Raw genomic sequence first — 22,529 nt, 5'->3', positions numbered from 1 at the left:
ACTGGGTTTATTACATGGCAATAGATGGCACTGGTGTATGTAAACAATAATCTGGCTAATTTTACAAAGATTATTATTTATTACTGACCATGCTTACGATTAATTTTCACTTAAATTAAGTGATTTAAAAAAGTATCCAGTATTTTTTACATTTTTTAAATCTTTTCTTGATAAATTGTTAATTAAACTTTCAATACGCCATATTCTAAAGCGCCATCTAGTTGATTACCGACGTACTAGGTCGTACTCTGTTCATCATTACATATTATTTCTCAGTGATTAATTGATTATTCGTTCGTATTTTATTTTTACTTGTTTTATGTTTATAATATTATAAGTTTTTCAATGGTACTAAAATCTAAACACAACATTTATTTAAAGTTGTAAGTTGTTGTAAAAACATTTGAATAAAAAGGTAAAATTTTATACAATGGCAACATCGCAAAATACGTCATGCTAGCGCCATCTATTGACAAATTGTTTGTAAACTCAATGACGTCGGGTCACGCAACTTTCGAACTTGAAACAAGGGAATAGTGACATTCGCTTGACTTGGAATTCGAATAGTATCGGTCGCTGGGAGACGGCGTCGACGAGAACTAGTTGAATCAAACAGAAACGTGTACGGCGAAGTGCGGTCGACTCGTCGATTCGCAGCTGTCCTCCGCGTTTGTCAAATATAAGTTTTTGCGAATCGCGTGTGTTTATAAACAACTTTTAAGTACATTTTTTTTAAAATGAAGTGATATAAATGTATGTTTTATGAAACGTGTTGAATTTTAAAGTTTAACTTTATTCTTTGAAACCGTAACCGCTTCTCGCGATGACAACGGAGATCGTTCAGTTACATTTTGAGAAAACGGAGGTTTATAAAATGTTTCACAAGTCCTAATCGTCACGCTGATATTCTCTGTATCGAGTGTTTTAAGTAAAGTAACAGTCTTGTGTTTTGGTGTGTGACTCTGGATTTCGTTGTTTTATCAAAACAGTCATCGAAACACATTCAAAATGAGTGTTTTGAGAGGAATAAGCAAGGCCGACTTCAAAACGGGAGCTGATGGTCTTCTGGAGCTGAACGAGGAATGGCTCCAGAAAGTGATGCGGACGGAGCCCATCACCGACGTCTATCACGTCGAACAAACTCCATTTGCAAGGTTTGTATATTATTATTTAATTCTCGAATGTTATCTCAAGTCTGCCTAGCGTAGGTATATTCATATTATACACAACAAAATTCTAGGTCGCGTGTGATTTTATCAGATACATAATACAGGCAACCTAAGTTATCGAAGTTGTATGTTTTTTTTCTTCGCAACTGTCGTCAGCTGCGTGTGCGCACGATTCGTAGCGCCACAAGTCCACAACGCCAATGTTACAAGCCTTGCGACGCAATGAAAAAACTAAATCACAGTAACTATTAGTCAGTTTTGACAATAGTGAGATGAAAGTATAAAAATAATTGTTAACAGTTACTTATAACTTTGTAAACTTAATAGTTGAAAAACCGTATTGTACATTCTCTTTTCATAACAATCACTTCAAGATTTTAATGCAGTACAATAATAATTTTCTTCAAATTTATAAATTCACATATCAAATAATTTAAAATCTTATATTACAAGGCTACAGTTGTTGTTATGACAGGCAAAATCATTAAGTAACCCCACAATAATTTTGTAATTATGATGGAAATAATGAATCACAAAAATGGTTTCATTTTCAATGCCTTAAATGTAATACTTTATTTAATTAATAATTGATTGATATTACATATAGGTAGGTGTTTTGAAATGTTGATAAACGCCCTTATCTTGGTGTTAGATAGTAACTAATGGAAGCCAACACCTTGATAACAGGAAGATAATGAGAAAACTTCACGTTGGATGTAAATACTTTGTTTTAATCATGATCAGCTCATATTCATATTATATTTTAGACCCAGAAAATATTAATACATAATATAATATGTACAGTTCAAGATTTGTATATAACACTCCAAGCAAAGCATGTTCTTCAGGTAGGTACATTTTTATTTTTTATTAAAATTTTATTCATGATTTTTAAAGGACTTAAATTATTTTAAAATCATGATTGAGAGTCTTTGCTCTGCAAACAAAATGTACATGTAATTATGTAGTTCCATAAAACTATAAAATAGTTAACTTTTTTAGCATATGTATGAAACATTTGATTATCCAGATTTTTATAATATATTAATAAATATTTATTTCTTGCAAATATATATACAGTACACAAATATTAACCCATCAATCCCCAAGCGGTAGCCGGCTGCCGCATAATAATTGAAAATTTATTGTGTCTGCGATACCCATGATGGAGGTGTTAAGTAATTAATTACAGTCCAATTCCTCTGAATTTTACCAGACAATCCAATTTAATGCAGCATTTTTATATTTAATATCAACATACTAAAATAAAATAATATTTAAAGTTCATCTGAATGCTCATTAATCCCTTGATCGTGGATTCCTGGATATCTATTGTTTTCGCGACCGCTGACCGCTTGGGAGTTGAAGCATTAACAACAATTACTAATCTATAGCCCTAAAATTGTGTATGTTCTCTTCAACCACATGGGTAGCATATTTGCCTAGTTCCAATGTACTTTCTTAAAGAAGTCTTAACTCTTAAGTGCTCTGACATCCGCACTTATTTTCCAAACTTGTGTGCTCGCATCTCATCCAAAGTTTTAACTCATAGCTAATGCCTGCTTTAGAATCAGATTCAAAGATTGCAGCATGTTTACTAAGTAAATTTCGAATTAAATAAAATTAAAATTAAATAATTCGAATTTTATTTAATAAAAACTTGAGAGGTGTCAAGGGACACCCGAATGGAACGAAGTTATTTCTTATGTTCAAAAAACCTGTTCCATACATAATATTATACACTCAAAAAAATATTAAAAAAACGCCGTCTATTGACGTCCAGGAATACTAACAACGCGTCGCTGTTTATTCTCAAAAAACGCCATCTAGTTGACGGCTGACGCACAGGAATACTATCAACGCCCTCTGCCACTACCATGCAGGTACTAATAAAAAAGTGTCGAGGTCAAATGAAGGTCAAATATCGTTCTGTCTAGCCCCCTTTACGTCGGACGCGAGGTAAGGAACTCCGTTCCAATAATCATGATCATCAATAAATGAAATATTAAATTGTTATTGATATTCATATATTATATGTGACCAGGGTCACTGAGGTCAAAGATAGCCCTGGCCCATGTTTAGGATAGAAAATAAAAACATGGTTATTATTGAAACCAGTCATTTAAATTATGTAAAAGCATTAGAACATTTCTTTATGCTGGTTGCAAAAAAAAATGCTAAGTTGTTTGCTTAGCAAAAAATCTAGCTTCTAAGTTCTAGTGCTTAGTGTGAATGCCATGTCGCCTGTTAAGTTACATGCATTGGTATAAGTTATAATAATTATTGTGTGAAGATTATTTATGTATATGTACTGTTTGGTGTCCATAAATCAAATAAATAAATCGTCTTCGCGGTGGCATTACCGTGCCCCCAGATAGCTTTACATTTAGCAGCTGTCTATTCCTACGCGATTCGCAACTACGACGTCTCTATCCTCTGTGATCACTAGTTTCGAAAGCAAACGTTAGTACTCTGCTTCTATTATCATAAATTAATTCCAATAAGTCATGTTTTTATTAACCGATCCATGGAACCGCGGGGCGGTCAGAACGAAAGTGAAACTAGATGATAAATCAAGAAATAGAGTTGTAGCCCGATTGTATCGAATAATCTATCGACGAGAAACAATGATATCGAGTTTCTAAAGCTTATAAATCGATATTTTAATGTTTTATTGGCCGCTGTGTGGGGGCAATGGGCATGTAAAATGTACTAGAGAAATTGATATTTTTACTAGCGTAAAGGTCCTAAATATTGCTTAGATACATATATTTTACAATAAAAATTGAGAAAATGTATTGCGACGAAAGAAAAACCCAAAGTTTTTTAATTATTATCTCTGCTTAGGACACTATTCCTGTCTATTACTTTAGGAAAATCTAAGTGTGAGCAAGGTAGAAGTTATTGTATAATTATACGGTATTAAGTAACCTTTGAACAAGCGCAATCGTCCATGTACCTAATTTATTTTATAATATGCAAACATTTGGTGGTATTTTTTTAAAAATAATCTTCTGTCCTAGTACAAAACACAGTAGATATTGTAGTGATAAGAGATAAAGGAGATTGCGTCGTATAACGTATTCCGATTGTAAGTACGTGTGATATGATATCGTGGGTTGCCACTTGCCAGCCTTTATTAGATGTAGCCGTATATAAGTAACTATTAATTATTATTATTCGCTATAGCCAACATCAGAAACGGTCTGAGATTTTTGGCCTGTGTTCTATTCTTCTAACACTCTTGATTGGCTAACGTAAACCTCGTCAAAAGCCGCAGGGACCAGGCATAAATAATTAATAGAAAAAATCGGCCAAGTACGAGTTGGACTCGCGCACGAAGGACTTCGTACCACAAATCACAATAGAGCAAAAATAGGCTGAAAATTGTGTTTTTTGTATGGGAATTGAGAGCCCCCCTTAAATTTTCATTTTATTTTAATGTTATTATTAATGAATTATTAAAGTACTTACACATACAATTAAGGCATTCTTTTTAATTTCAAGTGCCTACCTGTTTCCATATAGATACCGGCAAAATGAATAATCGACTAAGTGCGAGTTGGACTCGCACACGAAGGGTTCCGTACCGTTATAGAGCAAAAATAGGCTAAAAATTGTGTTTTGGGAGCCCCCCTTAAATTTTTATGTTATTTAAATATTATTATTATGTAATTATTAAAGTACACAAAATATAATTAAGGTCTTTGTGAAAATTTTAAGTGCCTATCCTGTTGCCATTATTGTTTCCGAGTAAAAAAAGGCCAAAAAAATCACGCTTGTTGTATGGGAGCCCCCCGTAAATATTAATTTTATTTTGTTTTTAGTATTTGTTGTTATAGCGGCAACAGAAATACACAATCTGTGAAAATTTCAGAAGTCTAGCTATAGCGGTTTTTGAGATACAGCCTGGAGACAGACCGACGGACAGACATCGAAGTCTCAGTAATAGGGTCCCGTTTTTACCCTTTGGGTACGGAACCCTAAAAATTAAACTATAGGTTTCGGAAACATTTGGAAATTCAGACTTCAAATAAATCTGAACAGCTTGCACTCTTTATTAATCCAGCATACATGACGACATTTTGGCGTCACATTGACCCTCGTCATGCGTGGACCATCCATGACGTGGAGGTCAGGTCTTTGTACAATATAGCATCATTATGATGTTTTGGTCCCTCTGACCCTGCGTGCGTTTGACAGGTCTAGGTTGATTTTGACAGCTCTATACGCCGTGCAATATCAAGGCCCATCCATTATAGGCCTGGAGATACTGACACAAAATTCTTGGTCATTTGCACCAGTATGGCGGTTTTACAGGGGTATAATTACGTAAAGGCAAAAAGGAAAATGATGGTCATAGCGCTCGCACTGGCAGCCCAAACGCGTGGGCGTTAATCGAACGTGTCGGATAAATAACGAGTGTCGAACAATTTGTTCCACAAAAATGCTTGTATTTTCAGATAGTCGAAAAAAAATAAGTAGGCGAAAGCGTAATGCCATACTTGTCGGGTGCGGCTTACAGCCCGCCATACCGACGCGAATACATTAATTTTAATAAAACAATTGAACTATTTGTACCAGGCTAATTTTTGCATAGCTAATCATCGTCGAGTTTCACGAAAATCACCTTGCCATAATTTTCCGACAGCGCCCAATGGCCGCCATACCACTGCAAAGGTGTAATTTTTTTTTTCGCCAAACCATTTGTACCACCCTGAAATTTTTTTTAACAGTTCCCTGTATGATTATAAATAGGACCCTGATAATGCCATCAAGTGGGAGGCAGCGAATATGAACAATATTATTTCAAAATCCTAAGATTTTATATGTAATTTGAAACGGTTTTTCAAGTATTGCGCCACTTTTTCCCTCTACTACAAGTATGGCAAATATAATAATGGTCACATTGTATCGTATAATTTCCAAAAATCCAAATGCCATACTGGTACAAATCGTCCAATTTTTATCACTTTTTTGCTTAAGTCCGAGAGTCATCCCGCCCCATGGTTACAATCTGTAACAACTTTTTTGACTGCAGTTTATCTGTTCATTGGCGCTCTTGACTGGTTAACGTTAAAATACCAATCAACAGCCCTGCTGAATAGAGAACTATTGTCAAAAACCTTCGAAATCTTAGCAAAATGTCTACAATAAAATACCAGGCTCAAAGTTTGTCAACTCCTAATGTTTTCGCAGGGCCAGTTCGACATAATATTCTGCCTAGTTTCACTACTCTGAAATATTTATAAACTGTGGATATCTGTACGCATTTAATAAGATATGATTATCATATTTTTATTGAATGAGCATCCGGTGCGTCTTTTGAATGGAACATTTTGTAGCGAAGAAATTCTTTTGGTGTGTTACTTTGATAAGATTCAGGTTACTCCGTTTTAATTAATTTTGATCTAAACGTAAACAAAGCTGGGATGAATTAATTAAAATGTCACGTTACTCACCTATGCAAAAAAATAATTCATTTCGTCAAGTTTTAAGTTATTGTTTTAAATATTTAAATCAGAATGATTGAAAAATGAAAATATACGAAAACTCATACTAATGAAAAAAGTTACACAATGAATAACTTTACAATGTTTTCTTTTGTATTTTCTTTGTCAAGCGACTTTTCCAACGTGTGTTATAATAAGGACAATACATTGCATAGCTTTATCAATACTTATTGTAAATCATTAATTGCACAAATCAATAGGCGTGATAGTTTTTCTGTAAAGTGTACCACAAAATGTACAGGTTGTGGGAAATACTAGGGCTCGCTTCGCTCGCCCTGATTATATTATCAGTAAGGAGGATAGTGTACTGTAAAGTAGCTTTCGTCACTTTAGTACAGTCTCCAGTCAAACGCGCAAAACAAACGCGCGTTGTTTCTATTACATACTTGTTATCCCAAATCTAATATATTAACTAAGCAACTGTAACACGATGCAACTGTTTGACGTTAACCTAATTTTGATAACCCGTTTAACGTTTTGCCAACATTTAAATATGCTATTGTTTATCTCTGTAACTGGAAAGTGGGAGAGCATCTATATATTAATACGTGAGCCAAAAACTTTGTATCCCTTTTGACGAAAAATGGGGAAACGTAGGTGACTGAAATTTAGCACTGTTATAGTTTACATGGTGAAGAAGTGCATCGAGCTAATATTATTTTGAAATTATGCTTTTATCATACATTTTTTTAACAAATAAAACATTACACACACTACAACACACACACTAGGAAAAATTACAGATTTTTGAGTGACAAGCCCATACTTACAAATTAAACTCTTTTATTTATGTTTGAAGTCTGTTGACAACAAGGTGACAAATTGAAAATAAAATAAATGCTTACATGGCCAGTCTGAGATCAGCTGAGTCCCAGAGACAAGAGTTGAAAAAAAATATGATAAGTATAGGTAGTAGTCCTAATGTCGTTGAAACTAAGGTCGAATTTCGACCATTGGGCGATCTCTAGTTTGACTAAATGGCCGTACAGAATCTTATACAACTAAATGCAAACTAAAAAGTAAAAACGCTATTTAAAACATAAACTTCTCTATAAAAAAACGCCTAAGATATTGATAAAGTATAGCGTGATAAAAAATAATATACTGTATTATGTAACATACGTTACCTTTCTGTCGTAGTCGGTAAAATGAAATATCTTAAGCATATTCCCAATCTTGAGACTCTACCATCATTCTATATTATTTTACTCTTTAAGTTTGAGAGAGAAAGAGAGATTACTAGATGTTTGATATCATGGCTATCATGGCGTACTATTCCACTGTTTATAAACATAGCATTAGCTACTTACATTGTAGTTTGTACTATGAGTCACGTTCTACTATATTTTACTACTGGTTTATAGCTCATAAAACTCCTAATTCTATTACACAGTGTCGAATTAACTAATTCACGCTGAAGTTTGTTTGTCAACAGATATCTAAAGAGGTTATTCATATCGTTATTACGAGGTAGGTAAATATTGTTTACGGATAAGTAAATTTTTCTTGTAATATTCCACAAGAGTTATTAGGTCAGTCAGACGTTGGCGTTCAGGCTCAGGACTTTGTTCAGTTACTTCTGTGTATCTTATAAGGATTAAAGTTATATTTATAACAGCTAGCATTTCTTCCATCAAGTTGTAGTATTTATATATTAATAATAATAATAATACCTATAGACGCTTCACACCACGTCAGTCTGGCCCCGTGCTAAGCACCTAAAGGACTTGTTTTACAGGTACCAGACAACGGAAATATATTTAATACTTTTATACTATACATATATTTAAAATTTTTATTATATCATACACATATTTAATACACATCCAGACCCGGGAACATTGAAAACTTTTTGTTCCGTTGGCGGGATTCGAACCCGCGACCCCCGCCGACCTGAGCCACAGAGGTCGTCATTATTACAATAACATCTGAAAATTCTACTGAATAAACTTTTTTCTCGTCTTTTCTTATACTTACTGTTGGGCTCTCGGGTTCGTGTCTCCTGCCATAACTCACCAATCTGTCTGGCCAGTAACGTACAGTTTTTACCAGACACTAGTCTGATGCGGTGACTTTCTACGGCTGTGGTGCTGAGCGGTTTCACTTTCTTGAGGTGGAATGCGGCCGGACCTTCGACCTTATCACTCTTTAGTCTAACCCTTCATAGTATAAGCCACTACTAAGGTGTGATTAAGGTCATCGTTACAGAAGCCGAGGCCGTCAATTTTATGTTTCAATCAGTGGGTGTGATACCAGTACTGAAATAGATTCGAGAGAAAAATAGTTGCAGCGAGTGCGCAACAGTTTGTAGACATGCACCGGTGGTTGCACGCAGTAATAGCTCGTAACGCAACCGCCTCTGGCGAGATGCTCGGCGCGCGGTGCGTAGGATCAGCGGTTAATTCGGATTCGACACGCGGCCCGAATACCCCCGTCGAATTCCTCAGCGGCTATCCGCGCTAATATCTTATTCGTGTCATTAGCGCGAAATGCCAGCCTTTTGGCACCCGCGGCGGCCCCGCGTTCCCCTGCAGTCGATGCTCCGACGACCGGGCGGTGGGCGGTGGGCCACACTAAATTCGGGAGCGTTGCATCACGCGTCACTCTCGGCGGCCGTCACGCCGCTATAGATAGCCGATATCGGCGCCGGGCTAGCGCATTCTCGCGCCTATGACTAACGACCCCGGCATCAGGAAGCTTCCACGTCGGTTTAGGTTCTATAGCCGGCCTCGCACTTCCCATTTAAATACGTCGAGGGCCGAAAGCGGACAATAAGGCGAGTTTCAAAGTCAGCATGCGAGTGTGCAGCGCCTATCGGCTCGCAGTTATCTCGACTTTGCGGAATGAAACCTGATAGGTACGTACGTAGCGGTCCGAGCGAGGCCAGTGTGTTGAGCCCGTCTACGCGGCTACATGGCGCGGGTATTCTGTTATTATATAAAAACCTAGTTGCTCGTGCATCGTAAGTCCCATAATCTTCAATGTGGTAAAAACTTAGTCAAGGTCAACCAGGTGTATTAAACACACTCTTTTATTCATATATACAACGAAGCATGTATTCTGAAAACCTTTTAATAATGGAAACGGGAAAAGTGCCAGCTGCAAATCTCCAACCTGCAGAGCGCATTCACAGAAATGAAAATTACTCAGTCGTATAATAAGTATGCAACGCAATGCATTATAATGAATGCTTTAATCGTCACGCGTTGTAGAGAGCTCGTAATGGGCAGTCGTAACCGCGGGTCGTTAGGCCGACGATAATATGCACCTGAGATAAAACGCGGGCGGATTGAGCAACGTCGCGACACGACCGTGGGCGAACCGCCGCCGCCGCCGCACAGCCGCGCCGAGCGGGCACAATCGCTCCCTGCGATTACCGAATCGAGCACAGGAATGCGGTCTTCTAACACTGTTACAAAATAGAGTGTAACAGCGGGCCAATGTCAACATGGCTCCCGTGTTGACTCTCGATTGTCTCTATGGTAATGGGCCCTCGCCCGCATCGCGTATGCTCGCCGCGCTCGCGTAGGCGACTAGGTTTTCCGAGGCGGTTAACGCGGGCCCGGCCGGCCGCAGCGAAAGTCTAGCCGACCTTCGGCGCCTAGATATGGGCGGTAATAGATACCTCCACTCTCGAAACGCCCGATTGAGATTCGCCAGCCCGCGAGATTAACATAGGAACGTCGATGTAAATTCCGAACGCGTCTCTCGCCGCGACTTTGAAACCGATAGAATTCGAATTACATTATTCTACGTCGTAAACTTGAGAGTTTTCAATGATGAAAATGATATTGCGAACCGAATAAAGCGATAACTTTTTAACGAACGCGGTGCGCGCTCTATCTACGGATACGATCTCGTTCGACGGAAGCGTTAGCAATATTTTTGAAGCGAATATTCAAACTATGCTCCTCGGAGATCGTATCTCGGCTCGTAACTATGGAGTGTGAGTTACTAATTTTAGCCTGGGATCAGATATGTGATAGGAATCGGCGCAAACGAATCTCGGTAGAGAGTTATCGAAAAAGACTGGACGCCGGCTGGGAAATTGATGGTGCCGCTGGCCGAGATAAGGGCTCCTCGCCGACTGCAGCGCCCGCCGCCGACCCGGACGCCGTTGCTACATTAACATTGAAATAAGTGAATCATAATCATGAGGACTCACAAGTGATGCAACTTATCGGCGCCGTCGTTTTGCCTTGTCCCTTTTCTGGAACTTTCTCGAAATTCTATTCATCACCAGCAGAGCGCTCTTCATTATACTAAATATATTATTTCCATCTACAGTAAATAAGCAAGTAAATCACACTTAATACCACGGTAAACATATTTTGCGAATGCACTTTCCAAACATTATCAGTTCCAAAAGGGATGGGCTTCGGACTGAGAGCATATTGACGTGTCTCAATTTCATTGTTTGAACACTCAATCGGGTGTGTTGTGTCGTCGTGTTTATATTTCCTTCCCCAGCCTCGGGCGGAGTTCGATGACTCGTTCCTGCCTGTGATTGTATTTCCGTTGTTTCCTTTTGGCCAGAACCAGGCATTTTACGCAGCACGTGCATCCTGCGAGTGAGGAACTATTATTAACGTTCTTCCGAGCCCCCGCTCCTTTGGACTTAAAATTACCGCAGCATTCGGAAGACCCGACACGTACGGACACGACTTCGAATTAACTCCAACGTCACCGGATACAACGGAACCCCTATCGGCCGGGTATTTATAGTGGGGACCGTAACGTAAAATATAATTATAGGAGCCGTTTATCAGCCTGTCGGGGAACAAGTACGGAGGCGGTAAATCTAATGTTCGCGGACGATTCAATCGCGAGGTGGAATGCGTACTAATTTTGCACATATCCCTTTTATAGCGGGTTGTTTGTGTAGTGTTGCAGCTTTCAGTGTGCGAGTCGTCCGGGGGATTAGGCTAATTTATGATGTTTCAAGAGGTTCGTTTAAAGTTAGACTGCTGCATTCCGATCTGACTGCTGCGGTCTGATGTAATAAAACGGTAAATAAATGGGAGTGTGCATACTTTGATGACTTTCTCACATTCCCAAGTAATGCTTAAATAAAGAGTCTATCAAAGGTAGCTAAAGAAATTCATACAATTTACTTTAATTCTAGCAAACTTACACTCGTGTTTCTTTTTAAACTAAAGTTCTTCTATCCCGTTGGCCGTTATATTCCATTCTATCTTATCAGAGCAGCCTTCGAGCAAGGTCGCCTCTATAACTATTATTAAAGCATATCAATTTTCTTTTATCAGCTTACACATTAACTAGCTTGATAATTACCAGAACTTCCTTGAAACTAGATATAGTTTTATATCATATTTTATCTTCAATATAAAAAATAAGATGACTCATATTCTTATTCCTATACATATTATATTTCTACGTATCGTCTCTATTTCTATGTGTCTTCAATATTTAGATGAGCCTTCATGTTTTGTTTTATGTTTCTATGTTTCCACTAAAATTGAAAGAATTACACCAGTCGTTGAATGTTAGCGATTGAATTTATAATGCGCAAAACGGGTTTGAAATACGTTACAAGTGACTAATATTGTCCATACTGATGCCACTATAAATAGCGATGCCATAAACTACACATTTAAAATAACGACCAAAACACTCCAACACTTGTATTATAATCATGTGGATGTTGAATTATAATCATAATATTGATATTCCAGACGCGTAGAGTATTTTTGTTGCCACCAAGTAACTTTAGTTGACAGTTACCATAAAGACATCAATTTTATGAAATTGCCTCAATATTGATTAAATTTTGTACAATTGAAACCTGTGAACTGGCAGAAGTAAAATCGAATTTCACACATTTTAACTACGAAGACATACTCCAGCGATTTCAATTTATAACATCGGCAAATTATAATTATGAAATTTTTAATCATAAAATTCGCAAGCAGTATTCTAGGATCGTCCGACGAGCGAGCGTTCCTTTCTCGTGTTGCGTCGCGTGCATTATGCGAAGCTATGAATAGATAATGGGCGTCCAGCCGTGACCTTTATTTTGGCCTCTCTGGCCATTGTTCCCCGCAGAATTTATCTAATGTTGCCTCGCCAACATGTCCGCGCTGTAATGTACCCGTACAATCTTGCCAGATGGTCCCACTCTTGGACCTTACTGCCCAAGCACTAAGATCGAAGTATGGCACGCAAACGTGAACCGCCTCATGTATGGGAATAAACTAGCTTATAATAATGCTTCCTGGAATGTTCAATATAAGCGCGGATCAAGTAAACGCAGTATCTTTGTTGGCGATTCGTGTTTCTTGTGTACGCCTGTGACAAGTATCATTAATATGGCTGGATTATGTGTTGGCTTCTTACCCAACCTAACATTAGAATGAATTGTCCCTTCAGATGTATTTTGATTTACCTCTAGTTCAGATTTTGTGCCTAGATTGCTATTCTTCTGAGAACTTAATTATTTATAGTCGAAACCATACCAAACACGACAAGGTTTACAACTCAATTGACGTCATTTTAATAAGTGCGGTTGGATCCTATCTTGACCTCAGTTAAACCGATATAGCTAACATATGAATAATGCGGGTGACTAAGCGTTTTGAAAATATTTCGATTTTGCCAACCTCTCCTGATGACTAACTCGTACGCAGCTATGCCTTAATTGGTCGGAGTCCCCGGATCTAGCGTGGGGTTCGTTCACCTTGTAGACAAAATGGCCTCCTAGTTAGCTGGGACGTAAAAAGAGCATTAGGATGTGGTGTTAGCTGACGGCCGCGTGTCGTCGCCGGTTTTTTGTTCGGCAGCGACGTCCATCTCCCTTTGATTAACGACTGCAATACGATAAGTTCGCCCTTTATTTTGAATAATTACATCCTCGTCTCGACATACTCGAGCGTCTAAAAACGTTGTGACAACGCCATCCGGCGATCGGAGAAATGTTACTCTCACTGTAGTTAGTGAGAGTTCAGCGGGTATTATGCCTCGTATCGAGTTTAACCGGTCGCCGCCGAAAACTAAAACCCGTGCAATAAAAAGTTTACGGCCGTATTTGTAACTTCATTTGGCAGGTTTCTTGACTGGACGATTTCTCATTCTGCTTCTATGAAAAATTAAGGTGTCGCGTTGGTTCCTAATTAGTGATTAGTTTAGTGCCACTTTTAATTGTGACGTCATTAACTAAAACAGTAATATTATTTGAACCATAAAATTACATTACAATACAATATAATAACTACAGAAAAGGAAAGGAAAGTAATTACAATTCAGGAACTAATTTAACAGCAAATAGGTCATCGTACGGTAACTTCCAAGGATCTGAAATCTCTTTCCTCCTGAAGCGTTGCGCAAGTAACGGGATGTCTGGTGGTAATTCGTATTCGCTATCGTCAGTCCAATTTCCTGGATAGCCGATTAGCAGAATATTCATTTGGCTAGCAATGTAGCGGTATGTAAATGATTACGCGACCGGATATTACATTCGATACTACATTTGCCCTTATTATTGTAGCAAGCGCTAGAAGTGCTGGCATGTGCTTTTAAGTTACTATTATTGAAATAAAACGCAACGTTGCCAGAAATTCAACAACCTTTTCAAAGTTCAGATGATAACCAAACTACGTAACCACCGTTCTGTAACATTAAACAAGGTACATACAAAAAACCGGCCAAGTGCGAGTTGGACTCGCCCGTAGCCGCGTTCCGTAGCAGCAATAAGGTTTATTTCTATGAAATTAAAACGTTTTTGATTTATTTTTATATTTCAATTGATTTAATGAAAGTTAAATAGAGGTTTACCATTTATGACGTTTAAAAAAAATTACATCATATATTTTTTTTAGAATTATCATGCCCCTACTTTAGAAGTTAGAGGGGGGGGGGGGTCCTCTCTCGCAAAGTATTCAGGTTAGAAAAAAATGATATTAGAAACCTCAATATGATTTTTAAAGTCCTATCAATAGATATCCCACACGCATAGGTTAGATGTTTTTTTTGTTTCAGTTGTACCTATGGGGACCCCTAAAATTTTAAATATTTTTTCCATTTTTGTATCGCAATCTTAATGCGGTTCACGGACTTCATCTACTTACCAATTTTTAATAGTATATCTCTTATAGTTTCGGAGAAAAGTGGCTGTGACATACGGACGGACCGACAGACATGACGAATCTATAAGGGTTCCGTTTTTACCATTTAGCTACGGAACCCTAAATAGCACTTATCGAACCATTAAAAACAAAACCATCAGTCAACAATCAACATGCCGAATCTTCAATGCGTTCTCCCTCGCGTTTTTGGGCGAGAGTGAGTGTCAATGCGCGCGCGCAGGGCGCAGGCGAAGTGTGCCGCGTGCGCAGCTGTATAGATTCTGTACTAATGTGCACCGGAAACTATCAATTGAGATAGTGCGCCGGATCGCCGCGGCCCGCGAACTGCGCCTGTACGGAGGAAGCCGCGCTTTATGACCTTCATTGTTTCGTTTAACGACGCTCGCGCTGGTGGAGTTTTATTGCTGATTGATGGGATTGAGGAAACGGGGGTCGTAAATTGATATGAGATTGATAAATACGACTTGTTTGTGTGTCTCATGAATTTGAACGCGTACGAGGATAATGATCGCCGCTTTGATTGAATGGACCTCTTTTAATTTTAGAGCGGTCAAAATAGAATTGAATTTGAAGAAATGTTATCAAGTTTACTTAATCTTAATAATTTATTGTTCTAGTTGTTCGCCTTTTATCGGTCTAAAATATAAAATCTAGAAATAGGAAAGCAAAGCGTATGCGCATTGATGTTGGTAAATACTTTTAATAATAATAATATATGTTAAAATCGAAACGTTGAACATACGTAAATACGTTGCACAGTAACATTTGACACGTCGGTAAATACGTTGCACAGTAACATCTGACACGTCGGTAAATAGATTGCACAGTAACATCTGACACGTCGGTAAATACGTTGCACAGTAACATCTGACATTGAGCGCGTTAGCCGCCAGCCGCGACCGCAATACATATATTGTATTTCACAGCCCCGTGAGATCTGCCGTCTCCCCAACACCGTTAGTACCCTGCACGTGGGGACTTAACGGCTAAATTGAGATTTGCAATATAATATTCTGATTTAGATGACTTTGAAAACGTAGCGGGGTCTACCCATTTGGCCACGGAGCGTCCGTGGCCTAATGGGTAGATCTTTGGTTCGCACTCTTAGAGGGTGCAGGTTCGATCGAAACCCGCACATAGTTGGTCCCAGACGTATTGACTAGTTCTTTCCTCTGGACTAGGCCCTATATTGCGAGAATGTCGTATGTGCTTGGGCAACCATACGGACATTTAAAAAATATTGTCCCAGGCACTACAGTATTTGAGGAGTGGTTACTTCGCTCTGAAAATACTGGATAAATCATCCACAACGGATGAAAAGGCCTAGTTTTTCTGAAAACGTATGACAAAAGTACAGATTTTATGCAGAATTTGACATCTTGAAAGAAGAACCTTTCTCATTTTAGAATTCTAAGTAGGTAACACCTGTTCCAGGAACGTGTCCTTGAAACACAAAGGTGGTTTTAATAAAATGAATTATTATATTGTTACGACACGCAATGTCCTTTTAAAAACATCTTTGGTTCATTTCGTAATGCTAGGCAGTTTCGATTTTAACATACTAATCGGTATTATGTCGTTTAACTGTTATAATATTGTAATTCGGAGCATGGCGAATAACGGTCGTGGATTATTTTTCCAATTCGATAAACAAATACGCATACAATTGACACACTTTTTCTCCGTTTACAAAACACTTTTGTATCTTCTAAATGTCACGCTCGTTCGAAAACAGCGGGTCTCTTTTACTTATTGCTATCTGTTCATCTACTCCTTTTATTATAATTCTCATCTCATTTGTTTAGATGTTCACGCCGACGTTGCTTGAATTTACCGTCGAATATCGAAATTCGTCCGCTTTCTCGCGCGTCGAGCGAGCGGTGAATTGCTGAAGTGTTATGAAAAGCGGGTCAGAATCCGAAGAAAGCGAATGGTGGGGTACCGCCGGGCCCGGGGGGGAGGGGCAGCGGTAAACCTTCCGGTGGAGAGGTCACGGTCATTACGCGAATAAACTAAAATGGCCCCAAATAAGTAGCTCAATGCTACTGTGTTGCGTCGAAAGCGCGAATGTGGCGTCTCGCTGTGATGAAATGCGCTGTTTAGTTTGGTCTTTTAAAACGCTGGTTTTGGTGTTTTTTATACCATCCTGCCTAGCATACGCCAACGAGATATCTCACTCTACATGTTTTCTCGATGTTCGATGGTTTGTCTCTTCATCTCTATTGAATCCCTCCCTAGCATGACAAACATTTTATCTCGTGTAGATCTATCATCGAAATAACACATTTTTATAGAGTTTTGTCAAGATAATGTCGAGATTTTGTCATTATGAGACGAGTAGTTCTTAATTATCTCGAGAGTGAGATATCTCGTTGGCGTATGTTAGGCAGGCTGGACTCAAGTTTGGACTCTACCTAGAGTCTTATCAAAGAATTTAATCAAGCAGGTATATCTTCTTCCCTCAGACAAAACTGATGATCCCTGATGCGTCTGAATGAGTTTCAATGATACAGGTGAATGTGTACATGAATTTGTGAATGCAGAAGTGTGTTGTGTACGCAATGCAAATCGAATCAGGAATGCGCTGGCGAGACACGCGTCGTGACGTGGTGATAGTCCTCTACAGGTCTGCAGAGCTTGTTTTTCTGATATGTGTTTTATTATCGATGTACATAATATTATATTTATTGTTACAGGTAAAAAAAAATCTGAGATAGGTAGAGCTGGATATGAACAATATTTTTTTATTAATCAATTGGTTATGATCTGTTACTGTTAAGTCAAAGTGGAACTAACGAATTGATGTCGCAGTTTATTTAAGCTCTGCAGGTCCAGGTTTTATAATTGGCACAGCTAATGATTGAGTTTGTTATGATGTGGCCAAATACGTGGGTCGCGCCCACTCGCCCAACTGTCTGTAAATTATGCCTTGGCTACTTTTTTACTGATGTTTAATTTTTCTTCAAAAGATACCTGCTAACTTGTGTATTTGTTTTTTGTTTCCAAAAATGTAACCTACAGCAGTAGAATCATGTAGTGAAATATGTAAAGAGATGGTATTGAAAGTCTCAGAACTTAACAAAAACATAAACTGTATACAGTGTCAGTTGCTCAAGTCTAGTTAATCACCTGTTGTGTTTGCAACGACTCATAACATCATATTTCCTATTTTCTGCTGTTTAAATGTGTAAAAAATAACAAGATTATCGAGAAATCATCGACCACAAAAATGATGACTTCATCTACGAAGTATGTAAGGACATTCCTCAACTTTTGACACAAATTACTAAAGATACAATGGCTACTACAATGAACGAAGATTAATCACAACGAGACAATCACCGTTCAACGTCCTGGCCTATTAGCAGGTGATGGATTGGCCGACGACAGAGACGTAAAAAAGAAAAAAATTATGCAGCGTTGACTCGTTGAAGTCTTTGTCTCGAAACTCTCGAGTACCACAAGGCGGAACTTTGAGCCTTTAATTTAATTATATGTGTAGCACTGTCCGACACCAGATATGGTCGTTATATTAAAATCAATAAGCTCAAAAGCCGTAAATGGACTTCCATATTAGTCAGATGATTTGCATAATGTGACGCGCGTTATCGCGGTATATCACTTGAATTTGTCTCTCGGCTTTTATTGCACGATTTATTGTGTTAAGTACTTCACATTCCTGACTTTGTGTGCGACTGATAAAATTCTTAGCCCGTGTGAGATAAAATTGCTGAAATTGGCTGGTAGGGTTTCGAATAATTTGATCGTTCTTTCTTTTCTAGAGTCTTTGTTTGTAGTTTCTATGCTTCCTATTCCTTCATTACATTACATTTGATTTTCATATCATTTCGAATGTTGTCTTTTGTAAACGTCAACATTTATCTTGGTCGCAGTTACTTATTCATGCGTATTGAAGTTTTTATAAAGTACGTGACGTTATGAGTAAGACTTGATATCACAATCGTATTTGTCTGTACTGTGAATTATGAATTATGATTTATTAGTTTTATAGAATTGTCTGTAGTTGTTATTTATTATGTTTCATATTAGATATTTATAAAAACACTAGTTAGACGTAATTTACTTTAAATATAATGTGCGTTTGGACAGATTGATTATATTATTATTATGCATAGCGGCATCTATAGGGACTAATTCTGCCTTGTTTCTTTAATGAAACTAATACATTTTATCTCATCAATTCCAGAATTAAAATATAATTTAAATATTACTAGTAATATCAAGCTTTTTGATATACGTGAAGTAGGATCTTTGTTAATTTTATTTTCAAGTCCAGCATAAGAGGCACCGGTGTTATCACCTCATACAATATGCGAAGACGCATGTTTTTGTATATTTCCAAGTCCATGAGAGGCACCTGTGTGTTATCGCGCACACATCGATCATCATCGTGATAATGTCGGGGAAGTGTGTTAGTGTGTATGTACATGATAACAGAGATAATAAGGAAATTGATTAGAGAAAGCGTTTGCGACGTAACACTAAAACTTAAAAGGTCATAATTAAAATACCAAAAGTATCGTGAGAATTTACGTTTCCAATAGTTCAAGTGTACCACATTATTAAAAATACTTATTTTTAGTTATGCATTTAATATAAAATTAGTTGATTGACTAGTTAATAATTGTAATTCGTGCGTAGGCTGAAATGGAACTAGCACCTCTATCCTTATAGCGACAGAACATGTAATATTGCCCACTAAATATAATGATAACAAGGATTAATGTTCTTGTCTAATCTAACGATAATAAGACATTCAAATGTACATCTAGCGAAGTGCGACACGAAATAAATTGAGCGTCAAGTATATTTGTATGTTTAAACACTTCCGCATATAGTTTGGGCTAACTCGCTTAGCGTGTCCATGTGGGTGGCATTTGTGTACATAGACACAGTTTTTGTTCCTCCCCAAACACTTATATTTGGCTAGATCCGACCTCCAGCGTTGCACAGAAATAGAATGACCAAATACGGTAAATCCTTTAAAACGAGAGAAATCATCTCGTAAAATCACTTCCCTATTTGGTGTTCGATTTAAAATCAAATAAATATCCGAGCTACATGTAATGACATTTACAATATACACGAGATACGGAAACATGGAGAGTGTTAAGATAAAAATTATGTATTGAATTGTTTTATTATATTTATCCTTTGTTGATATCGCAGTCGTAAATTGTTCAAGGGGAGATACAAAGAATAAGTTAAAAAAAATATTTTAAATAATTTGCCTGTTTGACAGCCTTATTACTTTGGACTATAGTATACATATTGTTTGTCCATCACCAATCTCAAACTGACCTAGTCATTTTGATATCTCGGTCAGTTGGTATTGTACGCATGATATAAAATCAATACGGAATTCGATCGAAATCTCCGCTCCGAAATATTCGGTATCATCAATTAAATTAGATAAATCTTACTTTGATTTTTGGGTCACGCCGTCCGCGTCCGCCTCACAATCTGTGGAGCCAATTACGTCCTCGCACAATGCAAACGCATGACCTACGTACACAGATTAAAGATAAAAGAACAGCATCGCACTCGGAGTTTAATTCGACGATCAATGTCAATGTTTGTTTGAACAGTTAGCTGACACACTTCCCCGCGGCGAAACGCAGTAAAAACTAGCCGCTACACTGCTCTCGACCTCGCGACCTTTATTCAAAACACTGGGGATAGTCTGCGCCAGCTTCGTCCGACCTCCCTAGACTCTCCGTCTGACTCGGCATCCAGTACGTTCTAGGCTTCTCCGGGGCTCGCGTGGAAATGGACACACAGCCTCGTAGGGTGTCCGTTAGACGCCGCTCGGGGTCATCGACAGGTGGCGATTTGCAATTGACGAGCTCGCTTCTCCTATTTTGGTTGCGCATTGTTGAAGAAAATAAACACGTCCCGTTGCGAACCTGTCCCGCCGACTTCTCCGACCGGTCACCGCAACGAGTTCTATTGACGGCTATTGCACACGATAATTCAATTCTGAGCCGATCTAAACAATTCCAGCAACGGTACATAATAAATGGGAACCGATTATTATCACCACCCAATAAATCCTTGCGAATTAATCATTTAAATTTCACGACGATTACCGCCGGGCACGAATAAACGGAAGAATATTTTCAACGAAATGGGATGACAACTTATGATTCTTTGATGTGAAAATTGATTCTTAATAACATACTTGTCAACGGGCAGCGCTGGACCGCCCTAGCAATTTGCATACGAATCGAGTGTATTACTAGCCCTTTTTTGCTTGCCCGGAATTATGCTATTTCTCTGCAATAAAATTGTTGACGCGATCGGCGAGGTGATACGATTCCAAACTAACCAAAAGTTATGATTATTTTGTCAAGACTACAGTTCTAAACAATTGAGTAGTTTAAGAATGCTATGTGTCAATATATTGTTATTGTGTTTATTTAGATGAAATTTTTTCAGGTGTTCTACATTGCATTCATGTGAAATGTTCCGTACATAACATTTTGTTGGTTGGTTCGTCATGCATCATTTCGAATAAAAGTCACTTTTTGTAGCTATTTTGGGCCATAACAGTTTCGTAATTACAAAATAATATAGCCCATTGCTCAAATTCAAGTAAAATCCCCCTAATAATTCGCAAGCTACAAGCCACGTTCTAATGAGCCATTAGATCATTAGTCACTACTCACTAAATCTAGGAGCAATTACTGACCACGTTTATTAGTCCGGTCTCTAGTTACACTCCGTAATATATCTAATGTTAATTGTTGCTATAATTTAGTGGGCAATTCTGACGGTGACTTATTCGAGCATCGAGTGAGACAACTTTGTAATCGGGTACAGCTTTCTTAGGCTCCGCGACATAGGCGATCAATCTAAGTAATTGACACATTCGCCGTGTTAACCGAATTCGGTGTGTTACCGTTAATTCGGGCAGAGCCGCGATGCACGCGATTTATTCGCGACGTAACCGGGTCCCTTACGGTACACCGTCACCCGTCTCGCGTCAACGGCGCACCTGTAGCTCGCTAGATCTCTCGACCCTGTTCCGAAGCCATACACGGCGCTAGAGTTCGATTAGAGGTCTTCCGGGTTCTTTCCAGTATCGTTACTGTTATCGTCTAATTGATGACTAATGACGGCATTAAACACCGGTTCATTAGCGGCAAAAGAATTTTGTCGCTGGAGAAAGTCGCTAATTGGGTCAGCCGAAGAGTGTCATCGAATGATTCGATACAGTGCTCATGAGAGGAAGTAAACAGTGGAGGTGGGAATGTGTGATTGAAGCGCGATCCGCTATTTCCTCGAGCGTTTCCCATCACGTTTTTGTATCGTTTGAGACGCTAAAAATCACTTAATGTCGCAAGTTAACCTTTAGCGAGAACTGATGTACCCGGCGCTTGTAATTGCGGAAGTTTTGTATCTCCCTTGTAACTTTGAGTCGGCGGATTTGTCGTCGCCTCTCTACATTTCTCTTTATGGAATTGGAATTGTTTGCGTCGTTTCAAGTTTCTGTTTCCCTTTGTTTTAGTCGCGATAATGAGGGACAATTGAGAATTTATTGGCATAAGGATATTCTGAAGTATTCCTGTTGATGAATTGTATTTACGTTTCTATGCCGATGCTCGTTGCGTAAGCAGTGACGGATTAAGACTACTCGATGCCCTAAGAAATCCATGTCTGTGGGCCCCCCTATCCGTATCTCAACTAGAATCGGTCTTTGAACCTTTACTCTTCTGGTGCCC

At 38.4% G+C, this 22,529-nt stretch overlaps 1 protein-coding gene across 1 annotated transcript in view; it reads left to right on the top strand.

Moving 5' to 3' along the window:
* The first annotated feature begins 544 nt into the window (after window positions 1-544).
* LOC121731652 (serine/threonine-protein kinase 17A) overlaps window positions 545-22,529 on the top strand; it is a 184,557-nt gene continuing 162,572 nt past the window's right edge. Inside the window, exon 1 of the mRNA XM_042121203.1 lies at window positions 545-1,154. Coding sequence (XP_041977137.1) covers window positions 1,009-1,154 — 146 coding nt within the window. The 5' untranslated portion in view covers window positions 545-1,008. The remainder of the gene's footprint in view (window positions 1,155-22,529) is intronic.

Source organism: Aricia agestis, chromosome 11, assembly GCF_905147365.1.
Source record: "Aricia agestis chromosome 11, ilAriAges1.1, whole genome shotgun sequence".
Lineage (NCBI taxonomy): Eukaryota > Metazoa > Arthropoda > Insecta > Lepidoptera > Lycaenidae > Aricia > Aricia agestis.
Note: the sequence above shows the minus strand (reverse complement) of the source record. Positions and strands in the feature narration are given on the sequence as shown.